Source organism: Vidua chalybeata, chromosome 16 (genome assembly GCF_026979565.1).
Source record: "Vidua chalybeata isolate OUT-0048 chromosome 16, bVidCha1 merged haplotype, whole genome shotgun sequence".
Classification (NCBI taxonomy): domain Eukaryota; kingdom Metazoa; phylum Chordata; class Aves; order Passeriformes; family Viduidae; genus Vidua; species Vidua chalybeata.
In genome coordinates this window covers 9,678,547-9,696,601 of record NC_071545.1, presented here as the reverse complement: position 1 = coordinate 9,696,601, position 18,055 = coordinate 9,678,547, and the positions used below count along the sequence as shown (strand labels likewise).

At 39.7% G+C, this 18,055-nt stretch overlaps 2 protein-coding genes across 4 annotated transcripts in view; both read right to left on the bottom strand.

The window, feature by feature from the left end:
• Positions 1-18,055, bottom strand: part of LMTK2 (lemur tyrosine kinase 2) — a 58,511-nt gene that overhangs the window by 10,576 nt on the left and 29,880 nt on the right. The window contains exons 10-17 of one of the 3 annotated variants that reach the window (XM_053957087.1): positions 16,691-16,840; positions 13,528-16,438; positions 11,899-12,034; positions 11,234-11,482; positions 9,974-10,099; positions 5,902-6,061; positions 5,659-5,739; positions 4,614-4,697 (exon numbers count right to left, since the gene is read on the bottom strand). In XM_053957087.1, coding sequence (XP_053813062.1) covers positions 10,071-10,099; positions 11,234-11,482; positions 11,899-12,034; positions 13,528-16,438; positions 16,691-16,840 — 3,475 coding nt within the window. In that variant the 3' untranslated portion in view covers positions 4,614-4,697; positions 5,659-5,739; positions 5,902-6,061; positions 9,974-10,070. Of the gene's footprint in view, positions 1-4,613; positions 4,698-5,658; positions 5,740-5,839; positions 6,062-9,973; positions 10,100-11,233; positions 11,483-11,898; positions 12,035-13,527; positions 16,439-16,690; positions 16,841-18,055 lie in introns of those variants that run through there. The other 2 variants (XM_053957088.1, XM_053957085.1) reach the window with 2 other exon arrangements.
• BHLHA15 (basic helix-loop-helix family member a15) lies at positions 2,019-2,885 on the bottom strand. Its single transcript, XM_053957092.1, has 2 exons — positions 2,796-2,885; positions 2,019-2,695 (listed from the first exon to the last, which is right to left on the bottom strand). Exon 2 carries the CDS (start codon positions 2,657-2,659, stop codon positions 2,159-2,161), a length of 501 nt encoding a protein of 166 aa, XP_053813067.1. The 5' UTR covers positions 2,660-2,695; positions 2,796-2,885; the 3' UTR covers positions 2,019-2,158.

Sequence of the window (18,055 nt, the reverse complement as noted above, 5' to 3'; positions counted from 1 at the left end):
GTTCACTTGCCTCCTTGGCTGCTGTATTCATAGCTAGATATGATGTGCCATTTTGGGCTTCATATTTGAAATGCCTCTGGCTGCAGAAAGTCAAAAATACACTGCCCAAGCATTAAGCTCTGTATGTTTAGGAGCAATACCAGCATAATTGATTCTTAAAGTGCAATTCTTCAATAACACCATTAAAATACTGGATTTTAAACTTGCTGGTTCCCTCTTTCCACCAATGCAGCCAAACAGCAGTCCAAACATAACTATCCCACAAAAGCATTCCACGGATGCTTACTAGCTGGAAACTCTCAGATAATGACCTTTGAAGAATCCTACAAAAAAACTACCATAATCTACAATTGCTTGGTCATCACTTACTGTGTGACACACAGAGCCACAGTTTGCACTGACCTAGAGGGTGAGAAATAACCAAATAACATCAACATCTCTTACCTGAGGAGGTGCCAAGTGGAATAACTGGAAGAAAAGGCCTTGGTGTTACTGACTGACCCATTGTGATCAGTGCATAAACACAGTGAGGATTAATTTACCCACACAGGGCTGCTGGCAAATGGAGTAAGATCCAGCACTGTAATGACAAGTTAAATCTCTAAGAGACTCTGCAATTCTTTCAGCCTTTGCGTATGAGAAGGGCTTAATCACATTTATTTTAATGTGAAAACAGTTCAACTACTAAGAAAATTCTGGTTGAGGCAGGATCCAAATGCTTTCTCCAGTAAGGCAACCACATGTATAAACTGTTGTGTTGTTCTGCATCACAGCTATGGATTGCTGTGGTGGAGAAAGAGAACTGACATCACTTACCAGCCTGTGTGGGAAACCTCACCTTTCACTCTGAATTACATCGTCATCCCCTCAGCTGTCTGCAGCAAACTACAAACACATTCCAAACTGCACAGTGCAGCACAGTCCTCTTGTGATGGATCTGATAAATCCTTCCTCAGCCCCCATTCCTCCTTGGACAGCCCTCCTCTGCAGGAAAAGGACCAGGCCACAAACCAGTATCAATCCTAGTGATGGATGAGGTGCCAAATGTTTCCTGTGCCAGCAGAGCACAGAGCAGCAGCCTCCTGTTCCATGGGGCATGTGGGGAGGGGAGCTGTGACATGGGGGCTCCATGGGCACTTCCAACTGAGGCCACTCCAGCTTCAGGTGCCCCAGGTATGAGAATACAAGAGGAAATGAGAGTTCCTCAGTGACATAAAACTTTTTACCACAGAAGGGGATAGGAGGAGGGGAATAAAAGAGCCTATTTTCCTTTTTGAAAAGTTTCTGCTTCATTTATTGTTTTATAGTATCAGAATCTAACACTAACCCAGAAAGAACCTGATCACATCACAGGCTTCATTAACAAGTAATTTAAACTGGCCAGAGCATTGTCTAACTTAAAACTATACTAAAGCATTTTTATCATTGTCTTGGCAAAAATAATTTGTCCCTTATTTATTATTTGTATTACAATGGCACCCAGACATCCACTAAAGAAAATCTCTGTGAAGCAAGATGCTCTGGAAACACAGATCAGAAGTGTGCTTACTCTAGAGAGCTTACAATCTAAGAAAGCTTTGCAGATGTTTGCATCAACAGATGTTTTTATGTCTTGCAACGTTCAAGATTACCAGGGCAGATCCACAGAAGTTAAATATCAAGATAAATATTAAGATTTGGTGACCAGTTTCCCATATATGCCACTTCAGTCACCAACTCAGTCAAATGCTGTCATCAATTTTAATCTTCTCTTTAGCACAGAAGATGAGTCATTGAAAGGGTAGTAAACAGAGCTACAGCCAAGATTCTCAACAAACTCCAAGGAACTCAGGTGACACTCACTCTACTCCAGGTAGGATAATTTTCAGAAGTTACTAAATCACTATTTTCAAGTCAACTCCAGTGTTACAGGATAGGTTTCCAGACCCTAGCACACTGCACAAACACATTCCCTATGCTCTGAAAAATTCTGAAGATTTAAGGTAATTTTTTAATGTCATAAGCGTTACCCGTTTGTCTTTTTAAGAAAAAAAAAAAAGGAGACTGGAGGCAAAAATAATCTCTTTAAACCTCTAGGTAATGGCATGTATTATGATGTAAGAAGGAAAAACAATGACAGTAGTAGTTGGCAGTTGGTGTTTTGGCTGAAGTTATAAATCTATGTGGAATATTTCTGCAGATTTTCCTCATGCTCATCCTCCCCATGCTGCTGTTGATAATGCTGGTACAATTTGGATCCCCAGGCTCCCCCCATCCCCTCTACTGCTGGAAAGTGTCCATTGGACATATTGAGTATAATGGAGGTCAAGGATTTAATGTAGTTTTTGGCCAGTGTGAGAGTCTCTATTTTGGAAAGCTTGTTCTCGGCTCTCACGTGAGGGATCACCTCGCGCAAGGCCTGGAAGGCGTTGTTGAGCTTGTGCATCCTCTGCCTCTCGCGCTCGTTGCTTTCCAGCCTCCTCAGCAGCCTGTCCTTACTGCTCCAAGCACGCTTGGCTCTGCCTGTGGGGATCTTGCTGCTCTCCTTGTTCCCCCCATTCCTCCTTTCTTTGTGTCGCAAACGTTTCACCAGTTCCTTTTTTCTCATTGCTGGCTCGTCGGAAAACGCTTCTTTATCAACAGTTTGCCTTTGTTTCTTTCCTTTGGTTTTAGTCTTCATGTTTTGTTGGATGGACTGGTACTAATTATCAATGTGCTGTAAAAACATAACACCAATATTCAGCTGGGAGGAGAGCTCGCAGAGGGAACAGAGGGCAAGTGAATGGAACCAGTGAAACAAAGATGCAGTGAATCACCTGCTGGTGAAAAACAGATGCCTCTACTTTCTTAGAAACAGGCCTCAAAGCAGAGAGGTTTTTCCTTTATCATTGTACATAAGAGAAATTGGTCTCCAAGTCTATTCGGTCTTCTGTAGAAAAGTGAACCACAACTCAAAAAATACGCAGAATACAACAGTCAGTGAGGTTTGGTAACACATTGCCTCTGATCTCTTATGCTGCTGTTGTCTCCCAGCTCCTCACTCCCCCATGTTATAATAAAGCCATGCACCACTTCCATGTACATGTGCTGGCTTAGGGGGGTATTAGACAGACCCTCAGGCTCTTACTTAAAGTAATTTCTCCTTGAACTCCTGGTAATTGGTTTTTGTAGGCACAGGTTTCCACTGTGAGAGGAGTCCACTAGAGGGAAACATGGTACATTCTCAGGGAGAAGCTCCAAGCCAGCCACGTGTTTTCAGCTGCAGCGTTTCTGTGTTCTGGGCTAGTCCCCACCACACACACACACAAAAAAAAGCACTTCCCTCTTCCAACAACAATCCAATAATGCCAGGGCTTAACTGCAGTTACTGCCCCAGATCAACAGCAGCAGAGCAGGCTATATCCAAGTTACCCAAAAAGACACAGCAATGTTCCTTCCTCTGCATTAGGTGACAGCATTGATATTTTACAGCCCATGTTCTGTGCCCACACTACATCTGAAGACAATAGCACCACAGCAACCCTGCCTCTAACACCAACAATCAGTGTTACTAAGAAACATTCTCAAAATATGTTTTTTCCACAGTTCATGTAGTCATAAAAAGAAAATACATTTTTATGCCAATACTATTGTGTAGGAGCAGTTTGAGAGTTGGTGAGCCAATAAAAAATTAAAGAAAAACAAGAACAAAAAACCTAGCCCCAGATGTGAGACTGTCCCAGTACAACCTCAGCCTTAGTTGGAGCAGGTGGTGGCTGTGTCTGGCAGGTCCCAGCTGTGCTGTGGTAAACACCTGACCCTGTCTCATTTCTCATTTCTTTAAAGCCATGTTCAGCTGCTGGGCTTGCACAGTGACTCAGTTTTCTGCCTGTGAGGACATCTTGGCCATCCCAAGGTTCCTTACTACCAAAGAGGCAACTTTACCAAACAGGACAGGAATTCACAAAGCAGCTGGGTTAAGGTAGCACCTGGTGATGACAGCTGAAAGACTTCATCAGTCTGCACAAACCAGCTTGCATTGTGGGAGCCTAAAAAATGTTGGAGACACGCAGGTATCTTCAGAGAGAAAACAGGTCCAAAGGCAAGCACCAGGTTTGTTCTGGACCCTTGGTGTAACTCACTTGGCAGAAAAGGCCACAGCTACAGTAGAGCACAGAGTGGGAGCTTCCCTGCCCAAGCCCGAGAAGCACTCCTGGGGAGCACTGCTGTTTGGAAGAAAACAGCCCACAGGACTTGGTGAAGAGGGGGCTCATGGGGACAGCCAGGAGAGAAAGTAGGAAGAAGATCCAAGAGAAAGGAAGCTTCAGCAAACTGCAAAAGCAAAGTAGTCTTCAAAACTGTAGGCTGGGCAAAAGCAAATGGGGTATAATGGGATAACAAGGTGCCTCACTGGCAGGTTTGTTCTTAGACTGTCACTGCTGTAACCTAGAGAAGTAACCTTAGAGAGCCCCAGCTCAGCTGCTGGGAGTCCCAGGAAGGTGTTATCAGAGTGTGCAAGGAGCAAACAGATTGTGGGGATCAGGAGCAACAGACTGGAGTGGTCAAGAGAAACCAAAGAGAGCAGCCAAGCACCAACACATTTAACACCCTGTGCAGCCATCTACCAGGGCTGGCATCCCTCTTCTGTCACTTACCACTCCACCGCTGCTGAGAAGGTGCCTGGGGCCCAAGGGACAACGCGGCAGAGACCCAGGGGAAGCCAGGAACAGCAGCAAGGGCTGTGGGGGCAAGAGGGAGGGAACGCTGCGTGTCCTCTGAGCGAGGCAGGGTCTGTCAGCAGGAGCGTGCGAGGGGCCGAGGCCCTGCCCTGGCCCGAGGAGCCCCGGGCAGGCGCTGCCCGAGCCCGCAGGCGGAGGCAGCCGCAGGCAGGGCCGGCGCTGCCCCGGACACGTCGCTTTAGCGGCGGGGGCGGGCCCGGCGGGCGGGAGCTCCGGTCCCTCCGCGGGCGGGCACCCACACACCCCGCGAGGGGCCGGGCACGGCCACGGCCACAGCGCCCCGCTCACGGCTCCCGACCGAGTTGGGGTGGTCACAGCGCTGGCGGTGACACAGGGGACGCGCACGGGAGGCAGCGCCCGGTGGGTGTCACTGACACTGAGCCGGGCACAGCTCTGTCACCACAGGAGGGGTCGGCCCAGTGCCTCCTTCAGCACGTGGAGTGCCCCTGGCTGCAGGAGGACAAAGTCTGCCTCAGCTCTGTTCCGCAAGTTGTCACAGCACCCGTTGACACAGGCCCACAGACACAGCATTGCCATCTCTTTGAGAACTTGCTGATCATAAAGGTTGCAAGTTCTCAAATTCTTTGATAATAAGCTCTATATAAGGTGACCAATTTAGTGCCATGGGATCTTTTGCATCTGTTCTCATTAATGACCACCGCCTTGGTCAAATTTCAGCCCAGTAGTTATATTTTACCTAATGAAGTTAAGTCATCTTGCTATCAGTTTCTCATTCCCAGGTCACAAGAGGTGCCAGCACTCAACAGCTGCCATGAGAGGTGGGGGCTTCCACAGGAGCCTCCATCACCACTGCCAGGGCTGCCCTGGGCCATGCACCCTCCCGGAGAGCAGGGAACACCAGCGCTCTCCTCCTGCCTCACCGAGCGCCCAGCCTGCACCAGCCACAGCGTCTCATCAAGGGAGCTCCCAGGACACACCACTCACTACTACATTTATTTACCTGGTGATTTTTGGTCCATTCAGCACATGCTCTTAAGATAGAAAAACCAAGCAACTCTTCTAGGAAGAAATTCTGTGAACACTGAGAAAGCATCATTAACTTGTTTTCTGAATTTATAAATTTCAAAATCCCCATTCTTCCTACAGATCTCTAATTCTATGATTGAAAGCAAAATTCAGTATTCAGAATTACACTGTTTCTGTTTTAATTATTGCTTCTCTACTGACTGTGTACACACTTTACCTGAAATTTTCACAAGGATGATGATACTGGAAGAATTTAAAGGTGACTACACTATTTAGCGAGGACTCATCTGCCGGGACTGTGGTTTTGAACTTTTGGAACTTTCTCAACCTCAGGAGACTAATAAATATATCTTACAGTAGAACTACACTGCTGGCATCTGTTTAAAAATGAACAAACAGACAAAGAGATTATAAATATATAACTGTATTTTATTTTTAATATTAAATATTTTTAAATTACAAGCAGTTTCTTGAATCACACTATGCATGATAATCAATATACAGTAGAAATTACAATTTAAAAATGTACACAATTTAAAGACATTTTGACCTGAAATTTCATTAACTATGATATATTGCCATAAACCTCATACCTGTATTAAATTACAATAGGAAAACCTCATACCTATGATTTTGTTACATAGTTTCTCATTTACAAATAGAATTGAACATTATATATACACACACATCAGTACCATTTATCATTTAAGTTACACCTACATCTGTGCAAGTTCAAACAATTTCATAAACAAAACTAACTGTAAGTCATATTCAAGTTTCTGAAAAACAGGCTGCTGGTATTACAAATACTTATTTTCAATAAGTTTATATGATGTTTGACTCTCCTCTAGATTTCTTCCCATTTTGTACCAAAACCATTAACATGTATGACTTAAAGCTGAAGTAATTTTTGAAGTAACTCCATTCTTATTTAAGGCTATTTCTTATAAGGCTAATGTACTTGAATTCCACCTTTCACCAACTCCCACACAAATAGCCAAGTCACTGACACCTCACAATGCTGACATTTTAGGATAGTGCTTAATCATAAAAAAAAAAAAATCTTTCTACCAACCAGCCACCTCATGAAAGATTGAGTATTACATAAAAATCTGCTAAAAATACTGATAAAAAGAATGAGGCTTAAATGGCTTTCATTAGTGCATCAACAAGGATATGAAAAAACAGTTAAATCTGCTCATTTCCACAAAAATGGCAATTTCCACAAATGCAGTTATACACAGTGTATCTGCAGCTGGGGCATTTGGGAGAGTACAGGTGTTCCCACTGAAACTGGACACACTTGCTGCTCTCTTGGCTTCTCACTACAGATCCTAATGTTCAAATAAACTTCTTTAGGTGGGAAAAATCATATCTTTTAAATATCTTTAGTAGCCGAATTGCAACAATGCCTTCATTATTCAAACAATCCAGGTATTCTACTAGAGAAGGAATTAAGCTGTAACCAGTCCTCATAATAAACCATTGAAAATAGATACATGTACTTCTAAAATGGAGACCAGGCTTAAGTAGCTAGTGCAAGAAATTACATAGAGTGTAATGAATGATTTGGAACAAATCCCCTCATTATAATGTAACATGTTGGAATTACTGATTCATCTTCATTGTGCCACTTAACTGCCAGGCAGATATTTAAGTATTGCTAGTAGTTTGATCAGATCTTTAAGTATCATTTTTTACCCCAAAAGATAGTTTATGTTATTGCAATCCAGTCTACTGGATTACTGAAATTAAAATTTATGTTTAAGTGATCTGAGTTAACTTTAAATATTTATTTCTCTTCATTGTACAGCTAAAAAGGACATTACCTTGCTTAGTATCATACACATCGAGTTTTGGAAAAAATGCTCCTTTGGCAATTCATTAGCAATGAGTCCATTTGGACAAAGGAGTAAACTTTCACCTCCTGTGTAAGCTTTTCTTTAAACCCAGGTAAAGAATAAAAATCTTAGATTTCCATCAAGCAAAGGAAATTCCTGATGTGCAAGATAAACATCTAATTTTCCAGAATTACAAGGAACAAAATGCACAACCAAATTACAACATTCCAGACCATAAGCTTTTTATTTAACCCAGAACTATTTTTTAAATAAAATGATTCAAAATTAAGGCTGAACTCCTGGTCTGACAAGTTTTTCACCATGTAGGGCAGACAAGCCCATATGTTCCCTGCAGACCATTATGGAGTTTCATTCTTACTATGGTGAAAATTTAAAGACAGATGAGGTACCCTAAATCTAGCTGTATCAAGGAGTTTAATGTTGGAATTATGGAGTTTCTAAGCAATAGTTTGTGCACAAGGTCTATTACCAACATTTAAAAATATTTTCAGTAGCGCACAGCTTCCTTAAACCCTCTACAGTATATACTGTAAGCCTGTATTAAGAACTACTTGACTTTGCCTTCTAAATTTTGGAAGTTTTGGGAAAGGTCCATAGGAAAATTCAGTTCCTCACTTCATACTGAAGAACAGTTCTGACTAACTCTGAACCTGAGTGCCTCATCAGAAAAAAATATCTCAATTCATTGGCAACTTCAAACAACATGATAACTAAATTATTCCCTTTTCATCAGTATGGAAGCCATTCTGGTTTAAGGGCTAAATAATGTTGGGAAAAAAAAACAGTTAACATATTCCTGTCATTTTTAAAACATACTTAAAAATCAAAATTAATGCAGAGGTATACAAAAAAAAAGAAATCACACATCTGAAAATATCTAGTCCTCCCATCTCCATATGATGAAAATTCTCTGGTGACTGGATCTGGACACAGAGCACTTGGACCACCATTACCTCAAGCCCTGCCAAAACAGCCACTAAAATACAAAGTACTTCACATTTCAGTGCATTTGTATTTTAGTACAGGTAAACAAATACAAAGCCAGGTAAACTGTTTCTATCAGTGTTTCCTACAGATCTGAACTGCATAAGGCATCCCAAGAAGTCAGGGATTTGTTTCTCAACTGAACTCACTTTGGAGTAATAATTAAGGATATCTTTTTCCAAGCAGTTTAGAGGATTAAATCAGCTAAATGCATGGTAGAGTAGGAAGGTTAAGCCTCACACTGTCTTCCCTTCCCTACAGGCTTCAGAGCAAACCTATTGTACTGCAGCCTTTGTTCAGAATATATTTCAAGATGTACCATGGAGCTCTGCAGACATCTTAAAATGGATCTGGCTCTATAACGGGTGCAAAACTGGGCATTAACCATTAATCAAAATCTTAATTGTCATAACATCACCGAGAGGTAGATTTACCACAGGCCTCTGAATGGAGCCCAGATCTGCAGTCAGCAGAAGAGTGAGCTTCAAAATTCACAGAATGTACAACTGAAGGGCCAAGTGTACCCAAATCCAGTCTATTGAAATTAGTCTGTTTATAAGATTCATAAATTCCAGAGTTTTGTACAACCAATTTTTCCTCTTCTTTCTCCAAAAGGCAGAAATTGTAGTAAAAACTGGAAGGCTCTTAACTTTGATATAGTCAGATGCAATTACAGTTTAAGCAGTCAGTAGGATCATATGTAGGAATTAAGAGACATTATCTCTTTCATCTAAAAATTCCAGAGTATATCATATATGCTTTTCCAGTTTCCTATAAAACATGAACACTAACAACCATTCTATAACCATTATCAATTTAGAAATGGTACTGAATATAAGATTTCAGCAAGTCTAACATAATACTCAGAAGTTATGTACGTTTTACGAGTACCGTGCATAGCAAAAGGCTACAAAAAGGACAAATTAAACTGGATAACTGGGCCAATTCAACTTGTCTTATTTTCTTTGAAAGATTTAAGATTTGATTCTGTACATCATCAGGAAATAAAGGAAGAATAATCCATAGTGCAATTGTAATAAGCAAAGTAATATGTAGTGATATTTTGTGAATAAATATGGCTCACTACTGATCAACTATCATTCAAACAGTTCCATCAACACAACCACCTGTTGCACAGGACAGGTATACACAATTCTACAACAGGTGTATGTTCAAATAGATAATGAACTACATGGAAAAATATAAAAAGAATATTATACAATCTCATACATAAACCAGACTGTAGTGTAATTGCTTTACTTGTTTAAGTTATCTGAAAAATACTTCAAGTACTTGAAAACAGCGGCAGAATCGTCTTTCAATGAAAAGCAAAATTGCACTGATTTAAAAATACATTACAAAGTTAAATACACATTCAAATTAATGTCCTGATTTAACATTGCTTTCAGTGTTTACTTCCATTTCTCAGTACTTCTTGGTTACCTGTGTTACTCCAGGAGGATCCAGAGTTTAGATAAAGAAGTTTCAAACACAAAGTCTATGTGTTTTATGTATGGAGTCCAAGCACGTTTAAATTGATTTAATCTTTCTCTCCATCTTCACTGCTTCCTATTAGTAGAGGAAAGGTCATAAGATACAGTGAGATTCTTTCGCAAAACCTCACTTCTCTGTAAGACTCTTGCTAGAACTTGGCATTCTGCTGTTTTGCCCTTCCAAGTTTTGGTTAATTTTTCCCTACACTTTCAACTACTGTAAACATTTGGTTCATTTATTCATAGACATCTGCTTCAATCACACAGTTCAATGTCACTTCTTAGGGCACATAAGGCAACACAGGATCTCCAAAATACTCTCTCTTATCTGTAAGTTACTAAGCAGCAAATATTATCTAATCAATAAGCACAATACAAGAACAATACAACTCTATATAGCACTGATTACATATTTATAGACATTGACCATAAGCAAGGCTCTGCAATCAGTAATATTTATTTTTAATAATGCAATGTGTTATCAAGATTAATAATATGCCAAACCTATTCAAGTGTGCTTATTTTTGCTTCTCTTAACCCTCAAAAACATATCAAAGGTTAAAAAGGCTTTTGGTTACTGACAAGAAGGCTTATTAATAAACACTGCTAGTACTCAATATTGCTCTGAATGGATCGTTTGGCTCTCCTAACAAAAGCTATCCTATTCACAGCTCTAGAAAACATGCTGCAATTCTCAAGAGAATGTCAAGAATGAACTGTCTAAAAAGCAATATGAAAAGAAAACTAAACTGTAAAATAAGCTTACACAGTAATAGCAGAAACATTATGTTCCTGGCATCCTCATCCTGTGCAATGAAAACACAATTGTGACTTAAGACAGTGCAATAATCAGAATTAATAACTGCCATAGTGTGGCAGGTGCAACAGCACTGCTGTAGGATTGCAGGATGTTCATTTATACAAATACAGCACTAGGGTTTTTAACACAAAAACTGAGAGCTTATCCTGTAAATGTTCCACAGGCTGTTTGACCACAATTTTGTACCAACTTGGATGCAATAATCTCAATCTTCATGGAAAACTATGTCTTAACTGAAACACAAGACCAGTCATAAACTTTCATAGTGTTAAAAATGTACTTCTACATTTGGTATTAAATAGAACAAGACTTGTTGTATCTGTTCCTTTATCTTTACATAACAATTTTAATTTGTATCTTTAAAGTAATTATTATAACTAAATCACTTACCTCCTTGCTCTATATCTGAATCTGTAAGATGTGTAAGAGAAAAGCTTGCCATGTTTGCAGGAGAGATGGAGAATCTGGAATAAGGGGATGAATGTGACCAGTTCTGATCAAGAGTCCGGGAAGGTGGAGGTGGAGAGAAGTACTTTGATGGCTGAAGGGGTAGTTTAGAACCAATGAGACTATTAGCTGCCTTGGATATAAAGGATGGCTCTGGAGAAGAGAAGTCATCATCCCACTCAAAACCCCCACCTTGGGGAGGGGAAAAAAAAAAAAAAAAAAAGGAAGAAAGAAGAAAAAAGCAGCATTACAGTAATGTCACATAAGGTCACCCAGAGTTGTACAAGCAGAGTGGAAGATTACATTAATCCCAAACAAAACCTGGGCAAGGTCCTAGCCCAGGGAGTCTCACAAAGATTTGTCACCCAGTTTGGCTGCCTCTAAGGCAACCCTGGACACATCAATATATAAGCAACCAGTATCACTTCCCAGCTCTGCTCCTCAGGAACAAGGGAATCTGAGCCCAGCTGCAGTGTGTGCTTAGGATGCAAAATTGAAGCCAACATGGTCCAGTGAATTTACAGATCACATATAGTTTAATGACTTCTCATAAAAGGCTCTGCATAAAACAGTCTCGGCCCCTGCTGTGTATAAATATATTCATGTACCTTCTTCATCTGTTGAGCTTTCTGAATTTGCAAATCTGTTTAAGTAACCAGGACTGGAAGATGGAACAGGAGAGCTGCCAGCACCTTCCCCGTTCACGTCTATCCCACGGCTTCCCAGCTCCTTCGTTGGTGTTTCCTAAGGCAAACAAAGTCACTTATTTAACTCTTTTTACACACCATGTCTCTGTGCCTTCAGATGCCAGCACCCACAAATACACTCCCCCATCCTGCCATCAAGTCAAATGTGGAATTAAAAGGTCTGTAAACTGTTACAACAACACAACTAGACTTTGAGTTACAGATTAGCACATGCAAGTACTTCTAAAGAAAGCTGCATCAAATCTATGCTAAAATGCACACAGGAAACGACTATTTAAATATTATTTACTATATAAAATTCATATTTGTAGCAACAAATACCTTCCAACTGAAAGCAGTTCCCATATCGGCTTAACAAGGGTAGGTTTTTTTTTTTCCTCTTTAATAAAGCCTTATCCCAACTTTTTTTTTTTTTAATCCCCTAATCATGTTCAGGATAAAGAGCCAGATTTTGTATAGCCGGTATTGGAAGTAGCCAACATTTTATCAGTTATTGAAAAAGTAAAGAGTTCAACAACTAAGAGCAGTTTAAACACAGCTGACCTTTTCCTTCCCCTCTGACAAAAGGATTACTATTCTATAGGCTGCCTAAACACAAATAAATCACCATCATAAGCAACATTTCCAAAGCTTGACAATGTGACTGTTCTTTTAAACTCACTGGACTAGTTTAGTTGCCATAATGCTAAAATACAATCCCCTCTGTATCCAGTTACAGAAGTTAAAAATTTATAAAGCTGATAGGGAAAACAAAAGTAGCCTTGAATTTTATAAGCAGATCACTGTGTCACTGAGCATGAATCCCACAGGATTAATAAAAATTAGCATTACCATCTAAATACTGTTCTCATCTTTGATTATGATCTTAGGTAAATTTACCTTAGTGCTAACTAACATAAGATTCAGAGTTAGGCTTCAGTCTGAGTTTTGGGACTTTTTGTTTAATTATTGGCTTTTTTGCTTTCTTCCTTTCTTTTATAAAGCATCTAAAAGACTTCAAACTCATTAAACAGATAAGCTGCTTCTATAAAGTTACAACAATGTTCTGCCAAAATAAATCTTGTCCATAGCAATGCTGTCTCGCATATTCAAATTAAATACATCTTATAAACAGCAGAAAAATACCACTAAAACCATGTTTCATTCAGCATATGCAGCCAAGGGGCCAAAAGCAAAGGAGACTCATGATTTGGAAACCAAAGCAAAATCCTCCTTCACTTCAAATTAGTGCAGCTATTCTACCAGCAGCACAAAACTGTACCTACCCAAGTCACAAAGTTCTTTTTTTCTTTATATATAAATATTATTATTTTACATACATAAATTCTTCTATAGCCTTAATATATAAAAAAAAAATAACCCACATCATGAACAAGCTGTAACCCTGCCAAAACAAGAAAGGTACTTTTGTAACAAGGTCTTCCCAAATATTAAGCAATTTATTCAATTGCTCCTTGTTTAAAGAAAAACAACAAAATAAAAAAAGGCAAGCCAACAAAAATTTTACTTAGTAATTAAAAAGAAGGGTACCTGATCAAACAAATAGACTGTCACATCATCAAAGAACTTCACAGCCTTTTTCTCGTCTTTCCAAAGTTCAGGCTGCCTTTCATTAAGAGGTTTTGGAAGTTTCAACAAGCTTCTCAAGTGTTTTCCATCATCTTTTTCAGTAACTATCTCAGGTACTTGATGAACAGTTTCATCTTCACTGTCAGAACTCAGACTATGCATATGAAAAGTCCTCATGTCATCCTCAGAATCACTGTTTTCATCTTCCTCATCTGCATCATCACCGTCTTCTAAATCAAGCATTCCAGACACGCTGAGTTTGCCGAGGTATTTTCCTTCAATATCTGGCTCTTTCAGCTTTTGTCCTTCCATGTGATAGAAGGACTTCTCACTGTTACTCAGATCTAAAGCCAGGTTGTGCACAGGCTTTAAGTCTCTGTGTGAAAGGAGTTCTGAAGTGTTAGTGCCAACACAAGAGACACTTTTATGGGAAGTCTCAGATAGTTTTATTTCATCCCTCAGGTTACCATCCATCATTATTTCCAGGGAAGTCAGAGTTGCCTCAGCCCACTCATCAGGACACCCCTGCATCCTTTCATCCATCTCCTGAATCTCTAAATTGTGGTTTAGTTCCAGTTTTGAGTTTTGATTATCATCATCCTGGTAATTCCTCACATCACACGTTTGCTGTCTCTCTTCAAAACCACAAACCTCTTCAGTGTGATTTTCTCCACTGTTGGAGGAAACAGTACACACAGTCTCTCTGGACAGATTTACAGACTCTTCTGGTTTTTTATCTGGCTCAGAATCATTATCAGAGAAATAGGCTGAGTCTCTGTAAGAGTTTTGATTTCCACTCAGGAAAACCACTGGGGTTATTTCAAAATTGCTGTTCACTGCATCCAAACAAGCTGCTGCTTCTGACACAATGATAACTGGATTAGAAGGCAAAGCACTGACACTGTTCTCACTCACACACAGAGCAGTATCCACATTGGAAGTGTCCTCAACAGGGACATGGGAAGTCCATTCTGGAGATTCCAGGTTTTCTGTTTCATAGCCACTGTCAGCAGGTTTATCTGGTGGCAAAAGTTTCTGAGGACTTTGAGCCTGTAAAGATTCTAAAACCTCATTTACATCTAAAGAATCCAAAGAATCAGGTGTCTCTAAAGCTTGTTCTACAGCTTGTATAGGAGACGGGCTGTCTTCCAAAAGACTGTCCTGACTGGTACAATCTGAAGCAGCAACAGAAATTGAGGTCACCTCTTCTGGAACATCCTTACAATTCTCAAAATGATTTGATGTTTCTTGTATTTCCTCCAATAAACATTCATTTTTTTTAAATACGGCAGAACTATCTTGCAAGTTTCTTTTCCTATCTTCCTGATCACTACATTTTTCTTTGTTAAAAGTTATTTCATCAGACTTGAAAAGCATTCCCTGTTTCATCTGTGCATCACACTCATCTGTTTCAATAGCAACACTGTAATATGGACTATTTCCAACATTATTATTTTTGGCATTATAAGATAGCTCTTCCTGACAGAGAACATCGGTGTTACAGGACATGACTTCATTCACTTCCACTTTTAGAAATCTTCCCTCATCCTTCAAAATAGGAAGATTTGCACAGTTATCAGATGAATTATGTGCTGTGGGTGGACTAGAAGATGCCTGCATTTCTAGAGGAGTGTGAGACTGGGAACTGGGATCTTTATTCATTGTCACTGGGTTAAAATTTTCATCTTTCACTGTTCTAAGACTTTCGTGTATTAAAGAAAAGACCTGTGCATTTTCAGCCAGCTCAGGCTCAGGCTCTACAGAGTTTCTTTTTGAGGTTTCTAATATACTTTTTAGAACATCATCTGAGTTTGGCCCAAAATCACTGCTGGCTTTTTTAGGCAATAAACCTGTTAATAAGTTTTTCTCTTGAAGAAATAAGAAGTTATCAGAAAGTTCTTCTAAAGTTACCAACTCTGACTGGTTAGAGATATTTTCACATAAGGAAACAGTTTCATTTTCAGAAGCATGATTAGAATGCTCCTTCTCAGAACAGCCTACTGCCTTTCTAGCATCTGTGTTCGAGTTCAAAACAGCTGGTTTAAAGTCTTTAGGAGAATCATTTGTTTCAGCAAACCCAAGTATTTTTCTATTTGTCAATTCTTCTGATCTATCAATGTCATTAAATATATTCTGGAAAGGACTTTCTGGACTATTGGTAGCAGTCAAAAATTCCTCTTTAGGATCTGTATTATAGTGGAAGAAGTCCCCATCAGTACTAGATTCTTCAACATCAAGATCCCTGAGAACCGTGAAATGAGAACTTTTTTCTTGTACAGCTTCTTGATGATCAACTTCTGTTGTTAATACAACTGACTGGTTATCAAAATTCATGCTGCAGCCACTTCCTTTTTCCTCTAACTGGATATAGTAGTCATTTCCAACAGAAAGTTTGTGTGCATCAAACACAGGTAACACCCCAGGGACAGCAAGTGATGCCTCTTGACCACTTCCATCCTGTGCTCCTGGTCCTTGCTCTGAAAGTGACCTCTCAAAAACCTCCACTGGATAGAAAATGCTTGTGTAGTTCATGGCTTCATCAGGATTCACATGACCACATTCATCAAAGTGATCGTGTTTAGCTGCCTCCCAGATGTATTCAAAGCTCAGACCATGGCTTGTTTCAGTTACAGTCAGAACCTCCTCCAGCTCGTGGCCAAGTCTATCTCCTGTGAAGTGATCCAAGATTGGGAATGCAGAATTACTTGCTTCTCTATTTGAGGTGTTTGGTTTCAGAGCATTCCACTGCTGCTCAAAATCAATCTCTGAGTCCCTTTGGCTTTGCATGCGGAGGTAAGTTAAAAGTCTGTGCACTTCTTCTGCCGTCGGTCTCTTTTCTGGAGGCAGCCAACAGAACTGCAGAACTTCATACCTATACAAATAAAAACATTTTCAATAGGTTTCACACTGAAAAGGAATTTATAGAATTCAGGTACCTAACATGCCTCAGAGTACCAGCATCACTGGCAGGAACTTCCATCTCTAGCAAGTCCTTTTACTCCCTTTATCTAGGGTTTGTTTGCTGAGTTCCCATGTAGCAATTTCAATGTGTTTAAGAGAACTGAGTCATTTCAGAAACTTCTTGAGCAGCTTTAAGAATAAATAGAAACACTTAAAAGTTTACCATCTATCAGAGTATGGCAGCTCCAGACGTGGCTTGAAGGGTTTAACCTGCTTCTCCTTGATGACATGGGTTAGGACTTCCCTGTCAGAGAAGTCTGAGTAAGGCCGAGCACCATTCTCAAACAGCTCCCACAGCGTGACACCCAGGGACCTGCAAAAGAGCAGCACATGACTGGGCACTCTCAGAACTATTTTAGAGTGGCTTTTCTAAGAAAGGATATGCAAAGCATAACTGGCAAGAAGAAATAAATACTAGTCCCCCTTGTCTCTAGAGTAACTTCAGAACTTAATTCATTTTGACAGAATGCTAAAAGCCTGAAGAATAAAGTTGCTTGAAGGCAACAACAATGAAGACAACAAAATATAGAAGGTCTCAAATTATTTGATCATGGAAAACCCCCACATATAATAAAATATTATCTTTGCAACAATTAAAAAAATATTGTTATTTTTTTACTATGGTGTATAGAAATGAGATTAAAAAAACCTTACAGTTAGTTCAATAGAAGAGAAAAAGCTTTCATGAGAAATTGTAGTTATAGGTCATACTGCTAGAAAACTCATCTTTCTTCCAGAGTTCATAGAATTCTTTATTGTCAAGCTGCAGTGGTCAAAAGCTGCCTCTGCTCAGTGCTGCATCTCTACTGTATCCAACACTAATCACATTTGCACTGATTACAGTCAATGCTAAGCTTTGGGGAATCTTTCTGTGCTCAAAATGCAAAGTACCTTACTCTGCATGTAGAATAATTTAGATTGGAAGGGATGTCTGGAATCATCCAGTTCAAACCTGTTCAAAGCAGCTCTGCATAAGAGGCACTAAAATAACAAGCTGGAAACATTTAGACCCTGGCTGCTTGCAGTCCAGATGAACAGTATGAGCTGAGGAAGCATCCTTGGAGGATGGAAGCAAATTCGTTTTTACATAATTTCTATATACCCCACTTGCTTTCTGCAACCTTACTTTTAAAACACCAAACAAACCCTAGTTTATTATTTAATGTCCTTCAAATATAAAGCAGGAATTAACTACGTTTTCAGAAATGTTAGCCTAATCCACAGTTTATATTATCCAAATTTCTTGGGGCTTGAGAACTGAAGTAGAACTTGGCTATTTCAAAAATGTTCATCCTCAAGAGTTCACCAGCCATTGTCTATCAGGTCTTTGGCAGCAGAAACCATCAGTTAATTGCTGTTCTCAAATGCTGCAGCAGGAACACAGCATTTTAATTAAAATGCCACTGTTCTACCAATTGAACTTCATCAGGCTCTAGTGGGATCATCTGTTTATGTCACTCAGAGATACTTATTCTTGGAAAAATCATTTACCATTTCTTTTCTTTATAAACATCTGAAGGTATTTTTA

Excerpts from the sequence above, each read along its gene's own strand:
- BHLHA15 (XM_053957092.1), bottom strand. The coding sequence starts at position 2,659 with ATGAAGACTAAAACCAAAGGAAAGAAACAAAGGCAAACTGTTGATAAA.